The 23,865-nt window shown below is 40.4% G+C and overlaps 2 protein-coding genes across 3 annotated transcripts in view; one reads left to right on the top strand and one right to left on the bottom strand.

Moving 5' to 3' along the window:
• The window catches only part of LOC307178861 (uncharacterized protein), a 389,700-nt gene that overhangs the window by 68,750 nt on the left and 297,085 nt on the right, over positions 1–23,865 (top strand). The window lies entirely within an intron of this gene.
• On the bottom strand, positions 2,019–23,421 carry LOC307178872 (zinc finger protein 677-like). 2 transcript variants are annotated; one of them, XM_079907517.1, is made up of 4 exons: positions 23,334–23,421; positions 21,054–21,125; positions 20,438–20,591; positions 2,019–4,043 (listed from the first exon to the last, which is right to left on the bottom strand). In XM_079907517.1, exons 2-4 carry the CDS (start codon positions 21,066–21,068, stop codon positions 3,448–3,450), a joined length of 765 nt encoding a protein of 254 aa, XP_079763643.1. In that variant the 5' UTR covers positions 21,069–21,125; positions 23,334–23,421; the 3' UTR covers positions 2,019–3,447. The 2 variants fall into 2 exon arrangements, with proteins under 2 accessions (XP_079763643.1, XP_079763644.1); XM_079907518.1 differs by lacking the exon at positions 23,334–23,421 and having other exon boundaries at positions 21,054–21,163.

Genomic DNA, 23,865 nt, shown 5'->3' with positions numbered 1-23,865 from the left:
TTCTGCCTATAATTAGTTTCTCCTGTGTTTGCTGAAAAATTCCACTGTCAACTCCATGCTGAAATGCCTTTCTTGCCAAGATGACTAGTTAGCAATATTACATAATACAAAGTAATCTACCTTATAAAGATCCTAAAGTCTATCCTAGTCGCTAGATCTTTTATAAATGTGATGACATATCTTCTTCTGTTCATGTGTGCCATGCCAAGACATTCTGCTCATTTTTCTGTGAAAATATTTAAATACGCTACTTACCCTATCCAAACAATACATTTCAAATGATTACCATTTCCTGCACATGAAATCTTTCACATGTAAGGATGTGAGAAAACATACCTAGTAGGTGTTAAGTGACAGATACTGCCATAAAAATTCCTGACTATAGAAATGAAATTATTTGATAGTTGATAATCTAGTTTTACTCATATTAAAGAGAATGTACTTCCCTACAAAATGCCCTTGCAGAAATACTGCAAACTTCATTAATACTTTAGGTAAAAATAAATCCCAGTGACTTCATGTTTTACAGGCTTTATTATCCACATTTGACAAAACTTTCTGAGATAAAGAACAGAGAAAAGAGCTAAGATACATTACAATTTTAAAAATAAAACTGTCTACCCTCAAAATGAATGTATAATCTGAAATTACATTACATTTAGACATTCATTACTGATTTAGGTATATTATGATGTAAACAGGTTTTTCTCAAAGGTATTTGAATGTAATGCATCACAAGTGTGGAATAAAGTATTTTAAACAATACAGTTCTCATTAAAAGGAAAAAAAATTTTTGTTTCTTTTCTCTTTTCATCGTACCGATATGAGATGATGGATGCTAAGTAAACTTGTTTTGGCAATCATTTCACAACATATGTAAGACCATTCTGCTGTAGTTTAAAGTTAATATATGACAATTATAAAACTGGGATGAGGGAAAGATGGTTTTAAAAAGGCAAATAAGTAAAATGCCTAAGCAAAAAATAAAGAACAATGCAATTTATATAAAAAAAAATTTTTAAACATTGCTCTTTTTAAAGCAATGGTTAGTGACCTAAAGTAACACATGCCATAGTCCTCCAAGCCTCAAACCCCAGGTCTTGTCCTTATGAGTCTCTGCAACTGAGCACAATGGTGAATAGAAACAGAAATGCTGTGCTGTAGGGTGTGCGAATGAAATTGCTCATTCTAACCAACGAGAGTTTTGTATTTCACATCGCAGTAATTCCTATACAGACAAAAATACACGTTCACTCTGTAATTCAAAGTATTTATTCAAATGATCTGTTTCAGACGGGTGATTTGTGGTCAGTTCCGCTTTTACCATTTCACGTATGTTGTCAAGCGTGTGTGTATAGAGTTTTTGTAACAGTCCCTATCCTACTGATGTCTGCAGGTTTAGTGTTTGTAACAAAAATTCAATTGAGTAAATATTAAAGATCACATACATTAGTTTTATACGGTTTCTCTCTACGGTAGAGTCTCTTTTTATTGAAATATAATTGATTATAACATTGTTCGTTTCGGCTGTACTACACACGAGGTAACGTTTACTTTATGAAATGATAACAACGATATGTGTAGCCATCTGTCCTCACTTACTGCAATATTTTTTAACATGTTCCTAACGTTGGATATGACATCCCCATGACTTATCTAAATACCCAGAGGTTTGTACGTCTTAATCCCCTTCACCTAGTTTACCCACCGCCCCACCGCCCTTCCTTCTGGCAACAACCACACATTTGTCCTTCATATCTGTGAATCTGTCTTCATTCTCTTTTGTTTTTTTTCCTTAGATTCCACATATAAGTAGATAACGCAGTATTTGTCTTTCTATGTCTAACTTATTTCACTTAGTGTAATATCCTCTAGATCCATCCATGTTGTTGTGAATGGCTGGATTTCTTTATGGCTGAGTAAGATTCCTCTGTGTATGTGTGTGTGTGTGTGTGTGTGTCACACACGCTGTATCTCCTCTAAGCATTCATCTATTGATGGACACTTAGGTTGCTTCCATGTCTTGGCTACTGGAAATAATGCTACAATGAATATTCAAGTGCCTGTATCTTCTCAAATTAGTGTTTTCCGTTTCTTCCAGCAAAGAGCCAGAAGGGCAATACCTGGCTCATATAACAGGTTAGTTTTCGTTGTTTTTTTTTTTTTTAATTTCTGAGGCGCTTCTATACTGTTTTCCATAAATGTTGCACCAATTTACAATCCCACTAACAGTGCACAGGCTTCCCTTTCCTTCACACCACTGCCAATGCTTGTTATTGTCTCTCTGATGACAGCCATCGGAAACAGGTGTGAGGTGATATCTCGTTGAGCTTTTTTTTTTTTGCGGTACACAGGCCTCTCACTGTTGTGGCCTCTCCCGTTGCAGAGCACAGGCTCCGGACGTGCAGGCTCAGCGGCCATGGCTCACGGGCCCAGCCGCTCCGCGGCATGTGGGATCCTCCCGGACCGGGACACGAACCCGTGTCCCCTGCATCGACAGGCGGACTCTCAACCACTGCGCCACCAGGGAAGCCCTCGTTGAGCTTTTGATTTGCACTTCCCTGATGATTAGTGATTCTGAGCATCTTTTCATGCGCCTGCTGGCCATCTGTATGTGTTCTTTCTCCCTGATAGAGTCCCATATGTTGAGTAAGGCTTGAATACACGCATAAATTTTGTCTGAATCGTTTTATTTTTAAAGTTCCTTTCTACTATGAAATCGGATGATCCCTAAACTTTTGAATTTTGAATGATAGCATTACCACATGTGTGAGGCTTACGTTCGTTTTCAATATGTATTTTGAGATGCCTGGTGAGGCTTGCTAATTGAGTATGAGCTTTGCCACACTCGTTACATTTGTGAGGTTTTTCTCCAGTGTGGATTGTTTTATGTTGAGTAAGATATGAATGTCTTGTGAGGGCTTTGCCACACTCATCACATTTGTAAAGTTTCTCTCCAGTGTGAGTTCTCTCATGACCCCAAAGTTGTGACCGTTCAATAAAAGCCTTATCACATTTATTACATTTAAAAGGTTTTGCTCCTGTATGAATTCTCTGGTGTGCCAGAGGGTTTGAACGCTGCGTAAAATGCTTGCCACACTCATAACATCTGTGTGGTTTCTCTCCAGCATGCATTTTCTGATGTCTACTAAGGTGTGAAAACTGGGTAAAGGCTTTGCCACACTCATGACATTTATATGGTTTCTCCCCAGTGTGCATTCTCTGATGATTTGCAAGGTGTGAATTTCGACTAAAGACCTTGCCACAATCATGACATTTGTAAGGTTTCTCTCCTGTATGCACTCTCTGATGTGTTGTGAGGTGTGACTGGTGGTTAAAGGCTTTGCCACACTCACTACATCTGTAAGGTTTCTGTCCAGAATGAATTCTCCTGTGATTCCTGAGGTTTGAGCTTTTGCTAAAAGCCTTCCCACAGTCATTACAGCTCTAAGATTTTTCTCGAGTGTGTGTACTCCTGTGCTGCGCAGGTGACAAAGTGTTTTCCACACTAGGAGGAACTCTGTGAAGTGGTGAAACTGAGGAACCACTGCTGACTGGCTTCTCACCTTGACCGCACGCATACACTTTCTCCTCAGCTGCACATCTCTGCAGCTGAGCCGCCTGGGCCTGCAGCCTCACTCCAGGTCTACTTTCCAAACACTTGAGATCTCTGTTTCTAGCAACGCTGACGTTATTTTTCGTTGTTAACGAACTTCTTATGAATGGCTTGTCGTGCGTGAAATATTCACGTGCATTACTTCTTACAGAAACACTCTGAGGAAGATTAATTAAGGACTTCTTATCTTGATCTTCTCCATGAGTGATATTTTTGTTATGGGTCAAAAGTTCTTCTTTGTCATTTCTTGCATCACATCCCCACTCACTCTCACATTCCTGCACATCTGCACAGACTTCCTTGAGATCAAAATCCTTGATGCCATGACTTTTACTTCTTTCTAATGTCACTAGATGACCTAATTCTCCTTTAGTAATGTCCTCTCTTGGTGATAACTCCTTGATTGCAAATCCAGCAGAATGGCTTCCTATTATATAGAGTTGGAAAATATTTTACGTTGAATTAGATAATTACACAAAAAATAATACAATGAACACAGAAATTCTTCAAGCATGGTCTTCAAACACTACTGTGATATAGTTTTTTTTAGTTTTCTTTTTATACATTTTCCCATATTAATGTTTTCTCTGATCTTAGATAATTAAATTTCAAGCACACACCCAATGTACTACACATATTTTTTGCCAGATAACTGGATAATTAAATGATCCTCCATAATTAGAAAGCTTATCTATTGATACGTACTGGCTTATAGAACTGGAAGCATAAAATCAAAATTGAGATTTGAGACTGTCTTCCCTAATCCTTAAATTTATAATAATGTTTAATAACATGAATATGATGCAAGAAAAAATATTTTTACGAATCTGTACATCAAAACAATACTTGATAAAACATTTTTGTAAACCATGATAAATCTAGCAGGTAAGTTAGTAAGTAACCACCGTTATACAAAATAATAGTCTCTGGGGCTTCCCTGGTGGCGCAGTCCGCCTGCCGATGCAGGGGACACGGGATCGTGCCCCGGTCCAGGAAGATCCCACATGCCGCGGAGCGGCTGGGCCCGTGAGCCGTGGCCGCTGAGCCTGCGCGTCCGGAGCCTGTGCTCCGCAACGGGAGAGGCCACAGCAGTGAGAGGCCCGCGTACCACAAAAAAAACAAAACAAAATAATAGTCTCTGGAATTTAAAAGATTTGAGTAAGCACCGAAACAAAAACAAAGAAAAACAAAGAATTTTCATTCCAGAAGGAACACACGATAGGAAAAATTTAAAAATATTTGATAAGCACTGAATTTTGAAATATCACCTTCAGGTCAACACACATATGTATGAAATTTAAGAATTAGGGAAAACTGTCTGAAATCTCAATCGTGATGTCAAGCCTGCAGTTCTGTAACAGCCAGTACATAGTTCAACTACCTACTATCACTTAATTATAGTTATATGGCAAAAATATATGTATATAGAGTATATAATCCATGCTTTGAAATTTTGTTCTCTAAAGTCAGAGAGAACATCTGTGTGGAAAAAAATTACAAAAAGACAACAGCCAACATATAATGTAAGCCAAGGTCAATCTCATAATAAATATGACAAAAAAATGACATATGTTATTAACTAAAGGTAACTTTACAGCCCTTACTATATGCCATGCAATATTTCAAACCCCATAACAGCATTAATTAATTATTCTTGAGCTAAATTATCACACATTTTCATAGAAAAATAAAGGGCCTGGGACTTCCCTGACAGTCCATGGGTTAAGGCTCCATGCTCCCAATGCAGGGGGCATGCGTTCGATCCCTGGTCAGGGAACTAAAATCCTGCATGTCACGTGGCATGGCCTTAAAAAAAAAAAAAGTAGAAACAAGAATAAAGGACACTGGGACTTCCCTGGTGGTCCAGTGGGTAAGACGGCATGCTCCCAATGCAGGGGACCCAGGTTCGATCCCCAGTCGAGGAACAAGATCCCGCACGCATGCCACAACTAAGAGTCCACATGCCACAACTGAGAAGTGCACATGCCGCAACTGAGATCTCGCATGCTGCAACTAAGAGTCTGCAGGCCGCCAAGTGAGAAGTCCGCATGCCACAACTAAGAGCCTACATCCTGCAACAAAGATCCCACATGCCAAAACTAAGACCCAATGCAGCCTAAATAAATAAAAATAAAGGACCCAAAATGCTTACACATCTATCCCTAACTCAGAAAGGAAATTCAAAGGCCAAGGTTTGAACCTGGATGTGCAGCATAACATTGACATGTTCATATGTATTAAGCTGCACCGCCCATCCAGGCAGTACAGATTTTAAGAGGTCCCAGGTCATACCAGTTTCTTAGAAATGTTTCTAGGAAGATAAGGGCAGTGAGTTGTGTCACTTATACTGTGACTGTTCTACCATTCCCAGATGATAGGAGTCACGTCCAGCACGTGTTGATGTACACAGTGACCAGACCGAGTTGCTGATCTGAGCAAACTGTACTGTGTGCAAGTAGGGGTCCTTCCTTATGCAGTGTATGGGGTATGGGGAGGGGTGGGGTCTTATGGGAACTGGGGAGCCCAAGTGCTAAATATTGACACAGTACTAAGAAGTACCAATAGAGTTCACTTAGATCCACAAAAATCTGAGGGAAGGCCAGGACTGGGATTTAACAAAGCAAGAGTGAAGTAGTGGGCAATGTGGGAGCACTGCTTGTGCTTGCAAATCTATGGGAAGAGGACTGTACTGCAGCAGATGAAGGCCTAACCTTGGGAAAAGAAGAACCGCTGTAGCAAGAAGCATAAACATGACTCATTCTATGGAAACTCTATTGTTGGTATGAAGGAAATGTGGAAGATATTAGGAAGACAGAGTGCTGTTATGGGAAGACTGTAGGTTTACATCTATTCCAATATTTGCTCTAAACATGATCAAGCTGAGTATCCCACAAATTCCATTCCTAGGCATGTATTATTTGTTCCGGAAGATATGTACAAGAATGTTCTTTGCGAGACCTAAAAGCAAAACCTGGAGAATGAATGAATTCACTCTGTGTGAACACATGTGGATGCAATAAAACCCTCTCAAGGGTACAGCAGTGGAGGATGATCATGGTTGCTGGATGATGATCTCTTGGCAGGGGCGACAGGTTGACTGGTGGAAACAAAGCTAACAGGAGGGTTTTGCCAACGTTTAAACTCTTTGTGGATGTGATTATATTTGGTAAGAATAACTTGTGAACTACATTATATATTTTTAAAATAGAATATCAATTTTAGCATGAATTTTCAGTGCAAATATCTTTGTTATAGATATAACAAAGTAACAGAATCTCTTAAAAAAAGAGATTTTTTTAATAAAAGTAATAGAATCTCTTTTGCTGGAATTGTTTAAAGTATTTGAAATCACATCTTTGGATCTTTTAACATAATCCCAAATATCTAAGAGACATCAGATGAGAAGTGCTCTTACTATATTTATTACTATAGATAATACTTACTCTTATAATGAATCAATAGAAAATAACATGTACTTATCCAAAAGTAATGAATTTTTTAAAAAATAGATTTATTTATTTTTTTGGCTGTGTTGGGTCTTGGTTGCTGCATGCGGGCTTTCTCTAGCTGCGGCAAGCGGCGGCTACTCTTCATTGCAGTGTGTGGGCTTCTCATTGTGGTGGCTTCTCTTGTTTCAGAGCACGGGCTCTAGGCGTGTGGGCTTCAGTAGTTGTGGCACACGGGCTCAGCAGTTGTGGCTCGTGGGCTCTAAAGCGCAGGCTCAGTAGTTGTGGTGCACGGGCTTAGTTGCTCTGCCTCATGTGGGATCTTCCCGGACCAGGGATCGAACCCATGTCCCCTGCATTGGCAGGCGGATTCTTAACTACTGCACCACCAAGGAAGTCCCCAAAAGTAATGAATTCTGACTTCAGAAACAGCAACAGAAAACGGTACCCTGAAGGAGCATTACTAAATGACCCAGAGCACAGAATGATTTGTATGGACAAGTGTTGTTCACAGCAGGGTTTAAGCATAGAAACAATTCTGCGAGTGCCATGTTGATCCATGGCAGAGTTCTATGTGCAGAGATGTGGTTGACAACATAAGCAGCCAATTAACAGCCTGAAGAACAGGACGATAATAGGATGTATATCAACAAGGACCAGGTGACTTTTGATAAAACTGTAAAGACAACTGGGAAAAAAGAGGCTTCCTAGAAATATGTAGTACAAAGAATGTAAGAAAATTTCTGGGAAACAATAAGTGTTAGAAGCAATAATAATGAGGAAACCATGGAGTGTAAAAAAATTACCTACTTCCTTAAATAAAATGAGATATTTAAATATTAGTATACCATGATGTGCAAGAAGAATCTAGACAGGGAGAATAATTATTAGAATAAATTATTTGTAGCAAAAATCCCAAAACATTGAAATTAAAATAGAAATCAAAACTTATTTATAGGGACTTCCCTGGTGATCCAGTGGTTAAGACTCTATGCTCCCAATGCAGGGGGCCCAGGTTCGATCCCAAGTCAGGGACTAGATCCACCCATGCTGCAGCTAGGAGCCTGCATGCCACAAGTAAAAAGATCCCACATGCTGCAACGGAGATCTTGCACACAGCAATGAAGATCCAGCAAGCTGCAAGTAAGCCCCAGTGCAGCCGAATAAATAAATAAATATTTTTTAAAAACTTACTTGTAGAAAACTCTGGCAAGTCAATTGAATGTTATCTCTGTGGCTAAGACAATAACTAAATTTTAAAAGTATGTTCTGAAGATATGAAAAATTCTCTATTTATAAAATGCCATAGATTTAATTGAGGAAACTATGTGTTAAAACAAATGTGATACCATTAAACACCTATGACAATGGCCAAAATCCAAAATATGGAAAACACCAAACATTAGAAATGACGTGGAGCAGCAAAAACTTTCATTCATTACTGATGAAAATGCCAAATGGTAGAGCCACTTTGGAAGAGTTTGTGGTTTCTTACAAAACTAACATAATCTTAAATATGATCTAGCAATCACACCACCTGGAAGTTACACAAATGAGCCAAAAACTTCTCTGCATGCAAAAACATGCACATGAAATAGAACGAATAATCCTAAAATTTGTATGGAACCAGAAAGACACCAAATAGCCAAAGCAATCTTGAAAAAGAATAAAAAAGGTGAAGGCATCACATTCCCTGATTTCAAATGATGTTACAAAGTATCATAATCAAAACAGCATGCTATTGGCCTTAAAACAGACACATAGGGGCTTCCCTGGTGGTGCAGTGGTTGGGAGTCCGCCTGCCCATGTGGGGGATGCGGGTTCGTGCCCCGGTCCGGGAGGATCCCACGTGCTGCATAGCGGCTGGTCCCGTGAGCCATGGCTGCTGGGCCTGCGCGTCCGGAGCCTGTGCTCTGCGACGGGAGAGGCCACGGCGGTGGGAGGCCCGCGTACCGCAAAAAAAAAAAAAAAAAAAAAAAAAAAAACAGACACATAAGTCAATGGAAGAGAATAGAAAGCCCAGAAATAAACCCATGCATATGCAATCAATAAATTCACAACAAAGGAGCCAAGAATATGCAAGAGGGAAAGGACAGTGTCATCAATAATTAGTATTGAGAAAACTGAAAGGCACATACAAAAGAATGAAACTGGACCACTATCTTACACTATATGCATAAATTAACTCAAAACAGAAATAAATACTTGAGTGTAACACCTGAAAAACAAACTTCTAGAAGAAAACAAAGAAAGCTCCCTGATATCTTGTCAATGATTTTTTGAATCTGAAATCAAAAGTAAAAGCAAAAGAAACAAAAATAAACAAGTAGGTCTACATCAATCTAAGAAGTTTGTGGACAACAATGGAATCTATCAACAAAATGCAAAGGCAACCTAAAGGTTGGGAGAAAATATTTGCAAATCATATATTTGATAAGGGACTTAATATCTAAAATGTATAAAGAACTCACAACTCAACAACAAAAACAACAAAAATTCTGATTAAAAATTAGGCAGAAGATCCAAACAGACTTTCTTCCAAAGAAATCATACAGATGGCCAACAGATACATGAAAAGACGCTGAACTTCATTCATCATCAGGGGAATGAAAATTAAAACCACAATGAGATATCACCTCACAATTCTTAGAATGACTTTTATTTTAAAAAAAAGATAAGAAATAACAAGTGCTGGCAAAGATGTGGAGAAAAGGGAACCCTTGTGCTCCGTTAGTGGGAATGTAAATCGGTGCAGACACCATGGAAAACAATACAGATGTTCCTCAAATAAATAAAACAGAACTAACATAATATCCAGCAATTCCACTTCTGGGTATTTACATGAAGAAAATGAAAACACTATCTTAAAAAGATATATGCATCTCCTGGTTCATTGCAGCATTTTTTTTTTTTTTTTTTTTTTTGCGGTACACGGGCCTCTCACTGTTGTGGCCTCTCCTGTTGCGGAGCACAGGCTCCGGACGCGCAGGCTCAGCGGCCATGGCTCACGGGCCTAGCCGCTCTGCGGCATGTGGGATCTTCCCGGACCGGGGCACGAACCCGTGTCCCCTGCATCGGCAGGCGGACTCTCAACCACTGCGCCACCAGGGAAGCCCCACTGCAGCATTTTTAAAAAAATATTTATTTGGCTACGCCGGGTCTTAGTTGCAGCACGTGGGACCTTCGTTGTGGCATGTGGGATCTTTCGTTGTGAGCATGCAGGCTCCTTTAGTTGCAGCATGCGGGATCTAGTTCCCTGACCAGGGATTGAACCCAGGTCACCTGCATTGGGAGCACTGAGTCTTAACCACTGGACCCGAGGAAGTCCCACTGCAGCATTATTTACAACAGATGAGTAAACAACCTAAGTGTCCATAAAAAAATAAATGGATAAAGAAACTGTGAGATGTGTATCTATACACAATGTAATATTATTCAGCCATTAAAAAGAATGAAATCTTGGGCTTCCCTTGTGGCGCAGTGGTTGAGAGTCCGCCTGCCGATGCAGGGGACACGGGTTCGTGCCCCGGTCCGGGAAGATCCCACATGCCGCGGAGCGGCTGGGCCCGTGAGCCATGGCCGCTGAGCCTGCGCGTCCGGAGCCTGTGCTCCGCAACGGGAGAGGCCACAACGGTGAGAGGCCCGCGTACCGCAAAAAAAAAAAAAAAAAGAATGAAATCTTGACATGTGTGACAACATGAAGGGCATTATGCTACCTGAAGTGACATGCAGAAAGACAAATACCTTAAGATTTCTCTTACATGTGTAATCTTAAAAAAAAACAAAAAACCTAAAGACACAGAACAGATTTGTAGTTAACTAAGGCGTGGGGTGGGGAGGTTGGGAAAAATGGACAAAGGGGATCAAACAGTTTTTAAAAAGTTGTTAATGTGCTGCTTTCTATTTTCTATACCCTAGGAATTCAAAAAACGTATTTATAATAAATGATGCATTTTTGTTTGTTTTTTACAGAAAAGCTAATTACAGATATCAATCACCAGTGCTGTATTTAAAGCAAACTACATCTAATTTTTGAATTTTCACTTTTTGGCATTATCCACATCATGAATTTTCCTACTAAATGCATCCTAGTAACAAGCCAGGATGGACAAAAAAGAAACAAATACACTTTAGCTCCACTTTATTAGACAGATATTAGGAAAAGGATCAACTAAGACACTATCATCTTCCCAAAGGATTAAGTCAATGGAAGGTGGCTTTCCTGTCAAATGAGGTGACACTGTGCCCCCTAGACCAAGGTTTCTGGGAGTGAAACATTTTTATCTTGGTCAAAATAGGTATTATATGTTGAAAATTACTTTTGTAAACAGGAAATGTAAAGCCAAGATGAATGTGGCCAGTAGAGAGTAGCCAGGACGGGATCTAAGGAGAGCAGCATGGGTGTTGTGACCAACATGATTATTTCTGCAAACACAGTTCTCAGAGGCTGCAGGCAAGGTTGATATTAGTTGAAACGAAAGCACTCCCAAGTGGGCCTAAGCACCTTTCATCCCAGAAAGTTAAGACTCAGGAATTCATATGGCTAACCTGAAGGCCTCCCAGTCATGAAAATCCATTTTGGGACTGTTAACTGTGGATACTACAGAAACCTCGTATACAAAAAAAAATCTAAATAAATCTCCTGCAGCCTTTAAACCTCTGCACCCTAAAAGTGAACAGGAAACATACAGAATATAAAAAATACTTACCAACCATATATATATACGTATATATATCTGACAAAGCACTTATATTTAGAAGATATAAAGAACTTTTTACACTCAATAGAAAGACAAATAGCCCAATTTAAAAATGGACAAAGGATCTGAGCAGATATTTCTCCAAAGAATATAGAAAAATATCCAATAAACACACAAAAAACAGATGTTTAACATAATTATTCAATAGGGAAATGCAAATCAAAACCAGAATGAGACACAGCTCCACACCCCTTAAATGGCTGTAATCAAAGAGACAATAACAAGTGTTGGTGAAGATGTGGAGAAACTGAAAAATTCATACACTCACTCCTGGTGGAAACGTCAAATGGTGCAGCTGCTTTGGAAAACGGTCTGGGGGTTTCTCAAAAGATTAAACAGAAAATTACCACATAACCAAGCAACTGCACTTTGGGAGGGAGGGAGAGATGAATAGGTAGAGCAGAGTATTTTTAAATAATGAAATCACCTTTTATGGTACTATTATGCTACAAACATGTCAGTATATGTCTAAACCTATAGAATATACAACAGCAAGAGTGAACTCTAACATAAACATGGACTTTGACGTGTTAGTTTGTGTCAGCGCAGGTTCATCAGTGATAACAAACATACCACTCTCGAGTCGGGTATTGCTCACTGGGGGGGGCCTGCATGTCTGGGGTAGAAAATGCACGGAAACTCTCTATAACTTCCATTCAATTTTTCCGTGAACTTAAAACTCCTTAAAAAAAATAGTCTATTAAAAGAAGGTGTATGTGTTCATAGCAGGTACTAACAAATATGAAACAGAGTAAGAGGAATAACTCAGACTAGTTTTTCAAAAATTTCTAGAGGTTATACAGCTTTTGGGGAAAGAAATGTTAAGTCATAAACACTCAAGATTAAGAAATCCTGTAAAATATAAAAAGAGATATTTATTCATGAGTCCACAACCCCAAATTGTAGGTATAAAACAAACAACACTAAGAATACCATAGAGCTTCCCTGGTGGCACAGTGATTAAGAATCTACCTGCCAATGCAGGGGACACGAGTTCGAGCCCCAGCCTGGGAAGATCCCACATGCCATGGATCAACTAAGCCTGTGTGCCACAACTACTGAGCCTGCACTCTAGAGCCTATAAGCCACAACTACAGAGCCTGTGTGCCAACTATTAAGGCATGCGCCTAGAGCCCATGGTCCACAACAAGACAAGCCACCGCGACGAGAAGCCCACGCACCACAACGAAGAGTAGTGCACTGCAACGAAGAGTAGTGCTCGCTCGCCGCAACCAGAGAAAAGCCCGCGTGCAGCAATGAAGACCCAACACAGCCACAAACAAAATACATAAAATAAATAAATTATTTTAAAAAAGAATATCATAAAAAATATGGAACTAATGATTGAATAAAGAAAATGAAGGTCATTTATAACAATGAAATTTACAAGACGAAAGTATCAGTGGCTTGAACAAAACAAATAACAATAGACTTTTAAAACGTCAGCATCGACTACAACTAGAAACAAGAAAATGAAATGAAAAAGCTCACCAGTAAAGGCAAACATAAAGTAAATGCAGGAAATCATCCACACACAAAGCTAGCACGGAGGCAAAAAGACAAAAGTAGTAAAATCAGCTATATCCAAAATAAGCAGTTAAGGGATACACAAAAAAACAATTAGATGTAAAATATGCTATCAGGGACTCCCCTGGTGGCGCAGTGGCTAAGAATCCACCTGGCGATGCAGGGGACACAGGTTCAAGCCCTGGTCCAGGAAGATCCCACATACCGTGGAGCAACTACGCCCGTGCACCACAACTACTGAGCCTGCACTCTAGAGCCCGTGAGCCACAACTACTAAGCCTGCATGCCACAAGTACTGAAGCCCATGCGCCTAGAACCTGTGCTCTGCAACAAAAGAAGCCACCACAATGAGAAGCCCGCACACTGCAGCGAAGAGTAGCCCCCCCTCACTGCAACTAGAGAAAGCCCGCGCACAGCAACGAAGACCCAATGCAGCCAAAAGTAAATAAATAAATTTAAAATATATATATATAGTATCGAAAACAGTAATCATGAGGAGTAGAGTATAAATGCAGGGTTGTTAAAATGCATTTGAAATTAAGAGATCAGCAACTTAAAACAATCACGTACATGAGACTGCTATACAAAAACCTCATGGTCATTGCAAACCAAAAATCTACAATAGATAATACACACAAAAAAGAAAAAGGAATCCAAATATAACACTAAAGATAGTCTTCAAATTGCAGGAGAACAGAAGAAAGGGAAAAAATGACCTACAAAGACAAATCCAAAATAATTAATAAAACAGCAGTAAGAATATACATATCGATAATTACCTCAAATGTAAATGGAATAAATGCTCCAACTAAAAGAGATAAAGTGCATGAATGGATACAAAAACAAGACCTGTATATACGCTACCCACAAGAGACTCACTTTAGATCTAGAGAAACACAGAGACTGAAAGCGAGGGGATGGAAAAAGGTATTCCATACAAATGGAAATCAAGAGAAAGCCAGAATCCCAATTCTTATATCAGACAAAATAGACTTTAAAATAAAGACTGTTAAAAGAGACAAAAAAGGACATGACATAATGATCAAGGGATCAATCCTAGAAGATATAACAATTACATATGCACCCAACATAGGAGTACCTAAATATGTAAGGCAAATATTAACAGACATAAAAGAAGAAATCGACAGTAACAATAGTAGAGGACTTTAACACCCCACTTATATCAATGGACAGGTCATGCAGACAGAAAATCAATCAGGAAGCACAGGCCTTAAATAACGTATTAGACCAAATGGAGTTAACTGATATAGAAAGAGCACTCCATCCAAAAGCAGCAAAATAGACACTCTTTTTAAGTATGCATGGAACATTCCCCATGGATAGATCACAAGCCAGTCCAAAAAACAAGACCTGGTAAATTTAAAGAGACTGACTTCATATTAAGCATCTTTTCTAACCACAACACAGACTAGAAATCAACTGCAACGAAAAAAACTGCAAACAACGCAGACATGGAGGCTAAACAATATGCTACTGAACAACCAATGGATCACTGAAGAAATCAAAGAGGAAATAAAAAATACCTAGAGGGAAATGAGAACAAAAACACAATGATCTGAAACCTATGGGACGCAGTAAAAGCAGTTCCAAGAGGGAAGTTTATAGCAATACAAGCTTACCCCAGGAAGGAAGAAAAATCTCAAACAACCTAAACTTACACCTAAAGTAACTAGAGAAAGAAAAAGAAACAAAAACAAAACTTAGTAGAAGAAAAGAAATAATAAAAATCAGAGCAGAAATAAATAAAATGGAGACTGAAAAAACAAGAGAAAAGAGAAGGAACCAAGATGATGGAATAGAAGGACGTGGAGCTCACCTCCTACCACAAACACATCAAAAACACATCAACATGTGGAACAAGTCTCACAGAATAGCTAATGAAGGCTGGCAGAAGATCTCAGACAACCAAAATTGCAAAAAAGGGACTTCCCTGGCAGTCCAGTGGTTAAGACTCTGCCCTCCTACTGCAGGGGGCATGGGTTCTAGCCCTGGTCAGGGAACTAAGATCCCGCATGCTGCACATGCTGGCCCAAAACCCCAAAAAATTGCAAGAAAGATCACCACGTAACCAGGTGGGATGAAAAGAAAGAAAAAAAGAAAAGAAGGAATCGGAACAGCACCTGCAACCCTGGGCGGGAGATGTGAAAGAGGAAATGTTCCCTCACCCTGGGAACCCCTTGACTGACTGGGATATCAGCTGGGGCAGACAGAGAGCTTCAGAGGCTCAGAGGGGTGCGCACCAACCAGCCCGTGGCAGGCAGAACAAAGCCAGCACTGACGATCCATGCCACCTCACTGCATTCCCCAGGCCAAGATGCATGTCTGCTGGTGCACGAGGTGACTGGGTGCTGAAACCTGAGCTTCAGAAGACAGACCCAGGGAGTGGACTGCAGTTGGCTGCACGGAGACAGGCTGCAGGGACTGGAGTGTGGTACGTGCCACAACTGGGGGTGTATACAGACAGAACCAGGGCCTGCCACAGAAGTGCCACTGTTAACGGGTATACGAAGGGGAGGGGAAGGGCCCCTGCCATGGCAGCCTAACTCTTGGCAAGTTCACAGCAGGTGCAACTCCGCCTCTATGAGCTCTCGGAGCACGGAAGCACCAGCGTGTTACCCAGGTGCAGAGGCAAGGCTGAAATCAGAGCCGATCCCCAGGGGCCATGCGATTTAGGAAACAGGACTGAAATCTGAGCCCACTCTCTGCAGCTATGCAATCCGCAGATTTACTCTGCAGCTGCAGCCCCACCAGTTTTGTAAACTCAGCGTCTGCAGGACACCCAAGAGCGTTACGGGTGCTCCCGTGGCTGGAACAGGTCCAGTGTTAGCAGCTTTGGGCTTTGCGGGTGCGTGCATGGAGAGGCAGGGCTGAGGTCTAGGCTACTTCTGCACCTCCTGCACTGGGTCCAGAAGGGCAACTACTGTGGTACCGGCACATGACTTTAGTGGATCTGCACTTACAGATCTTCGCTGGTGACTTTATGAACACAGAGCCTGAGGGTCACCAGGGCCAACTGCTGGCATTCACACGGCTGAGGTGGGGCCGAGGAAATGCCAACAAGAGTGTACTCTGTGAATCCGAACAACGGGTGACAGGCAGCACCACAGAGCATACTCGTCAGTGGACAGCTCCTGCGGAGGAATACTCAGCGGCTCCTCTCCCAGCAGCAGTACCTCACCCTGAAGCTCAGAGACAGATATGGGAGCTTCTACTCCAACAACTGGGGAGCACCCTGCCCCCAAGAGGGCTGAGACAAATACAGAGCAAAGAGGAGGTCCTGCTCCACATCCAGCGCAGGCTCTGGTCCCCACAGCACTAGTCACACCACCTATCACGGGGATAATAAACAGCACACACTGAAGAAGGACGCGGCAGGCATGCACACTGAAATCGGCCCTGGCACCAAAAACATCACACTCATGCAGGCTACACAAGGATGCTCTCACAGAAAAACAGCCCTCCAAGGTCATGGTAGTAATAGATAACTTATCTCCTTCAATCATAGGGTGAGAGAAATATAGGTAAAATGAAGAATCAGAGGAACCACTCCCAATTCCAAGATCAAGAGAATTCCCCTGAAAGAACAAACAGTGAAACCAACCTCTCCAGTGTAACAGGCTCCAAATTCAAAAAGAAGATAATAAAAATAGGAAGGAATTAAGAAAGGCTATCAACACAAAGGGAGATTACTGTAAAATGTAACTAGAAACTATACAGAGGAACAAGTAACATTAGAATATTCATTTGCCAAGATGAAAGCCGAGGTAAAGGCAACAAAGAGCAAAATGAGTAATGCAGAAGAACGAATAAGTGACCTGGATGATAGAATAACGGAAATCATCCAACCAGCAGAGCAGAAAGACAAATGAAAAAAGAATGAAAGCAACATATGAGACCTATGGGATAATATAAAGCATGCCAATATCTGCATAATAGGGATCCCAGAAGGAAAAGAGAAAAGGGGATTGAAAATGTATTTGAAGAAATAAATGAAACAGACACTAAAAAAAAAAATAGGAAAGATCAATGAAACTAAAAGCTAGTTCTTTGAAAACATAGACAAAATTGATAAACCTTTAACCAGACTCATACAGAAAAAAAGAGAGAGGGCACAAATCAATAAAATCAGAAATGAAACAGGAGGTTACAAATGACACCACAGACATACAAAGAATCGTAAGAGACTACTACAGACAACTATACGCCAATGAAATGGACAACCTAGAAGAAATGGACTAATTCTTAGATAAAATCTCCCAAGACCGAACCAGGAAGAAATAGAAAATATGAACAGTCCAGTTACCAGTAATGAAACTGAATCAGTAATTTAAAAACTCCCAAAGTTAGAAAAGATACATGCACCCCAATGTTCACTGCAGCACTATATACAATAGCCAAGACATGGAAGCTACCTAAACGTCCATCACCAGATGAATGGATAAAGAAAATGTGGTGTATATATACAATTGAACATGATGGAGCAATAAAAAGGAACAAAATAATGCCATCTGTAGCAACATGGATGGACTTAGAATTATCATACTAAGTGAAGTAAGACAGAGATAAATATCATATGATATTGCTTATATGTGGAATCTAAAAATTAAAAAAATGGTAAGAATGAACTTATTTACAAAACAGAAATAGACCTACAGACATAGAAAACAAACTTATGGTTACCAACGGGGAAAGGGGATAGGGGAGAGATAAATTAGGAGTTTGGGATTAACATGTACACACTACTCTATATAAAATAGATAACCAACAAGGACCTACTGTACAGCAAAAAGAACTATACTCAATATTTTATAATAACCTATAGGAGAAAAGAATCTGAAAAAGATTATATATATATATGTATAACTGAATCCCACTGCTGTACGCCTGAAACTAATAACAACTTCATAAATCAACTATACTTCTATTGAAAAAAAAAAAACTCCCAAAGAACAGAAGTCCAGAATTAGATGGCTTCACAGGTGAATTCTACAAAACATTTAGAGAAAAGTTAACATCTATCCTTCAGAAACTATTCCAAAACATTGCAGAGGAAGGAACACTTGCAAACTCATTCTATGAGGCCAGGATCACCTTCACACCAACCAGAAAAAGATATCACGAAAAAAGAAAATTACAGGCCAATATCACTGATGAACATACATGCCAAAATGCTCAAGAAAATAATAGCAAACTGAATCCAGCGATACATTAAAAGGATCATACACCACAATCAGGTGAAATTTATCACAGGGATGCGAGGATTTCTCAATATCTGCAAATCAATCAATGTGATATACAAATTAACAAACTGAAGAATAAAAACCTTATGATCATCTCAACAGATGCTAGAAAACCTTTTGACACAATTCAACATCCATGTATGATAAAAACTCTCAAAAAACCAGACACAGAGGGAACATACCTCAACATAATAAAGGCCATATATAACAAACCCACAACTAGCATCATACTCAGTGGTGAAAAGCTGAAAGAATTTCACCTAAGATCAGGAGCAATACAAGGATGCCCACTCTTGCCACTTTTATTCAACATACTTTTGGAAGCCCTAGCCACAGCAATCAGAGAAGAAAAAGAAATAAAAGGAATAGAAACTGGAAAGAAAGAAGTAAAACTCTCAAGCTTTGCAGATGACATGATACTACATATAGAAAATCCTAAAGATGCCACCAGAAAACTACAAGAGCTCATCAATGAATTTGGTAAAGTTGTAGGATACAGAAATAATACAGAAATCTGTTCCATTTCTATACACTAACAACAAAGTATCAGAAAAAGAAACTAAGGAAACAATCCCATTTACCATCACATCAAAAATAAATAGATAAATATTTAGGAAGAAACATACCTAAGGAAGTAAAACACCTGCACTCCAAAAACCATAAGACACAGATAAAAGAAACTGAAGATGACACAAACATATGGAAAGATATACCATGTTTTGGGGTTGGAAGAATCAATATTAAGAATCATTTTTAAAATGACCATACTACCAAAAACAATCTACAGATTCAATGCACAAATGGCATTTGTCACAGAACTAGAACAAAAATTTTTTACATTTCTATGAAAACACAAAAGACCCCACATAGCCAAAACAATTTTGAGAAAGGACAGCGATGGAGGAATTGTGCTCCCTGACTTCAGACTATACTATGAGATCATCAAAACAGTATGGCACTGACAAAAAAACAGACACACCAATCAATGGAACAAGATAGAGAGCCCATAAATAAACCCACGCACTTATGGTCAATTAAACTATGACAAAGGAGGGAAGAATATACAATGGAGAAAAGACAGTCTCTTCAATAAGTGGTGGTCAAACTGAACAGCTATATGTAAGATAAAGAAATTAGGACATTCTCTAATACCATATACAAAAATAAACACACAATGGATTAAAGACCTAAATATAAGACCATAAACCATAAAAATCCTAGAGGAAAACATAGGCAGAACACTCTTTGAAAAACTGCAGCAATATTTTTTTGGATCTGTCTCCTAAAGTAATGGAAATAAAAGCAAAAATAACCAAGGGACCTAATTAAACTTAAAAGTTTTTGCATACCAAAGGAAACCATAAACAAAATGAAAAGACAACCTACTAAATGGGACAAAATATTTGCAAGTTATATGACCAATAAGGGATAATATCCAACATATATAAACAGCTTATACAACTTAACATAAGAAAAACATAAAACTCAATTAAAAAATGAGCATAAGAACTGAGTAGACATTTTTCCAAAGAGGAAGTGAAGATGGCCGATGAGCACATGAAAAGATGCTCAACATGGCTAACCACCAGGGAAATGCAAAGCAAAACCACAATGAGATATCACCTCACATCTGTCAGAACGGCTATCATCAAAAAGAACACAAATAACAAATGCTGGTGAGGATGTGGAGAAAAGGGAACCCTCCTATGATGTTGGTGGAAACAGTATGGAGGTTCCTCAAAAAACTAAAAATAGAACTACTATATCACCCAGCAATACCACTTCTGGAAATATATCCAAAAGCATGTTAGGTGCTCCCATAGTTACCGACTTCCAGAGAGAAGTTATCCTCACTCAGGGAGAGCAGGTTCCTGTAGGTCTCCAGCATCACGTCCCTGTACAAGGTCCTCTGAGCACGGTCCAGGCATTCCCACTCCTCCTGAGAGAATTCGATGGCCACATCCTTGGACGTAAACAGTCCCTGAAAGGAAAGCACATTTCACCAAGTGGACAAGGAGAGATTTCTGAGTTTGACACAAACTTACAGAAACAGACACGTGTAAGGACTGACTTGTCTGGGGTGAATGTTCTGACTGATCCATGTAAGATAATTTTGAGCAAGTTACGCTTCTCTTTATGTAACCGAGGTGAAATGCATACAACATAAAGTCAACCATTTTTAAAGTACCATTCAGTGGCACTTAGTACATTTATAATGTTGAACAACATCATCTTTCTTGTTCAAAAACATTAATTAAAATAATAATAAATTAAAAGTTCACTGGGTCACAGTGACATGGAAACTGCAGGGAGGTGAGAGGAGACTGAGGGAAGGCCCTGTGTGTGAGTAAATCGGACATTTCAGAGACAGAGAAGATTAATGAGCCCAAACTGTGTCATTTTAGGAAGGAGAGAACAAATCAACAAAGAATATGACTTTTACCTGTGAAAGCTCCATTCCTTCTTCTTTCCTCCTCCTCTGAATTTCTTGTTAGATTCTTCAGGTAAGATGATTCTGTGGGAGCGAAATACGCTGTTTAATGCTTACAGCCAACATACCCCCCTTCTGGCATCCGCCACAAAGCTACCAGAAGGAGAACCTGAACGTGGGGGAAAGACAGTCCTTTGCTGCCAGCTGTTAACACGAGGGATACAGGGACAATAAACTCCTACACGAAGATCAATTAGTGAGCTTGTCACCCACTTCTTCAGGAAGCCCTCCCTGCTACCAAAACGCCCACTTGACTGCAACTGCTCCGTCCTTTGTCCACTTGGCACTAATGCAAAGGACAGTGCCTCCTCCAAGTTCTGCTCTCTTCCGGAGGCAGCCAGCGTCCGGCGACCGGTCGGCACAGGATGTGGAAGCTTGTCCCTGTTGTTAACTGGGAGCAACTCTGGAGGGGCCACCCCAGCTCCAGAGCTCCCTGCTGGAGCGATATTGAACAATTTGTCCCGAGGGTGATGGGAAACCATAAAAGATTTAATGCCAAGAGATGACGCAATCAAACTTATGATTTACTCCTGATACAGACAAGCTGAGAAAAAGGTATGCCTCCATCTCTGGGCCTATGCCCCTGGCCTCTTTTTTAAGCATTTTCCATAATTGCTGGAGGACTGGAATATGTTTAAATTTTCAATTATAACCAGGCAAACTGCTCTCCTCTATCTTCTCCATGTCACAGGTGGGTACACTGAGGCTCGGAGGGGGAGTAATTTTACCAAGTTACCCTGAAGAAGTCTGAGTTGAATGAACAGAACTAGGTGGAAGTGGCAGCCTGGATAGGTTTACATAGAAAAAGTTTGTCCTAATTCCAGATTACCTTTCATATTCCTGAGCAAGAGAAGCTTCTCTTTCATGGTTTAATCAAATTCAAACGTTTAATTCCTCTTTTCCAGAAAACATTATAGTCAAAAAATATGAAATTACAAATAGTTATTCCTCCAGAAAAACAAGAAAGAGGGTCACCTGTGGAGATAAGCCCTAACAATCTCTTCATCATGAACACATGGGTTCTGTGGAAACAAAGTTTCACATCAATCTAGAAAAGGCTGGAACCTGGGGCCCCTGACTACAGTGCCTGCACCTGGACAGCTGTGTCCTGAACACAGACTACAAAGAAGCCATAAGGCACTAAAAATAACTGCATACATGCACAGCTTGGGCAAACAGCTTATGAACAATAAGAAACAAAAAGGCCAAAACCCAACTGCCACTTCTGAGGTGCTGAGAGCAAAAGCAGGGCACTGCACATGATCCCTGCACCCAGCACCACCAAGGGGGTGGGCAGACCACCCAAGCTACACCTCAGGCCCGACCCACCGATCTGCCCCTACCCTCACCCCCTTTAAGGGACCAGCTCGCACCACACACCCCCATCAGGGGGCGAGCAAGGGCACCTGTTTCTTGTTCTCACTCACTTGTGCCACAGCACGAGTCCCAATAAAGCTTTGCCTGAATTCTTCGTCTGGCCTGTTATCAATTTCTACTGATTAGAGTCCAAGAACCCAGGTCAGTAACAAATCCAGCCCATCAGTTAACATCTGCACAGAAAGGACAAAGGGGACTTGGGGGGATAATCTACTTAGTTGGACACTTAAACTCAGAGCTCACTAATTGAGCAGATCACCTGAGGGAAGAAAGAAGCTACTGAGTACTAAACTAACTGGTTAAACTAGGTTTTGAGTGTTAAAAGACGATCACCACCCTTACCACATGCATAGTGAAGTTATTTAGCAGACATCAAAGAATAGTTCCAATACAGGATACAGTAGAAAGCGTATAAACCTCATAATCTGAACAATGAAATTTAGAGTGAAAACAATTTGGACATTTAAAACATACCCAATCGCTTCTGAGATTAAAGTTAAAACAAGTGTGAGGATATATCAAATCTTAAAAAGATTGACATGAGCCATAGTAAGGCAACAGTACAAAAGCACGGTGTGGTGGCACAAATACTTCCCCCCATTTCTTAGAAGGGAAGAGAATGACCCTGAACTGACTGACCTAAGAATCCGCCCTCTGGAAGAACGGGGCTTGCAAATGGAGTTATCATCTGAAGCAATGATTAGAAAATGCAGACGCCTCAAACACCTGCTTTTGCAACTGTCATTCTCTTCTGCATAATTTAAACATGTCAAAAAATGTTAAAGAGATTAGCTTAGAGACACCACTTAGTATTTCACAACTTAATATTCCATATTTAATCAGCTCAATACTCACCTGGGTTTGGGTTCCCGCTTTCTCCACACCACGCGCTTTGTTTCCTGTATATGTCTCCCTGGGTCCTCTGTTTCTCTCCTCTCCTTTTGTGTCCGTTTCTGTGTTTCCTCCTCTCTGTTCGTACGCATCATTTTGTTTCCCTCCCTCTCTATTCTTCCTCTCAGACTGTTAGGCCTCGCTCTGTTGAAATCTCTGTTGCGATTCCTGTCGTTCTTTCTCCCCAAACGTTCTGATGCCTCACTAACTGCATATACTTCTGCCTTTGTATTCCGTCTCTGCTCTCCCTGGAGGGAGGTCAAGGGCGATCCACCTCCTGAGTGAGGACTTAACGGAATGGGGCGGGGGGGCGGGGGGAGAAGGAGGGGAGCCGGGAGTCATACAAAGGTTTGAGAAAGGAAGTCAGACTAGGAAAACGTCGCTGCAGGAGGTCAGTGTCTCTACGGACTGAAGGCAAAAAGTTGGGGCCGGTACCTGCGTCAGAACGATTTTAACCGGAACCGGACCCAGACTCCCAGGACCGAACCGAGTCTTC

This window comes from Stenella coeruleoalba (genome assembly GCF_951394435.1).
Source record: "Stenella coeruleoalba genome assembly, chromosome: 20".
Lineage (NCBI taxonomy): Eukaryota > Metazoa > Chordata > Mammalia > Artiodactyla > Delphinidae > Stenella > Stenella coeruleoalba.
This window is presented reverse-complemented; position numbering and strand designations above follow the sequence as displayed.

Excerpts from the sequence above, each read along its gene's own strand:
- LOC307178872 (XM_079907517.1), bottom strand. Across the intron at positions 4,044-20,437 it reads TAACTTCTCTCTGGAAGTCG|GAAGCCATTCTGCTGGATTT; the intron begins GTAACTATGGGA and ends TCTATATAATAG.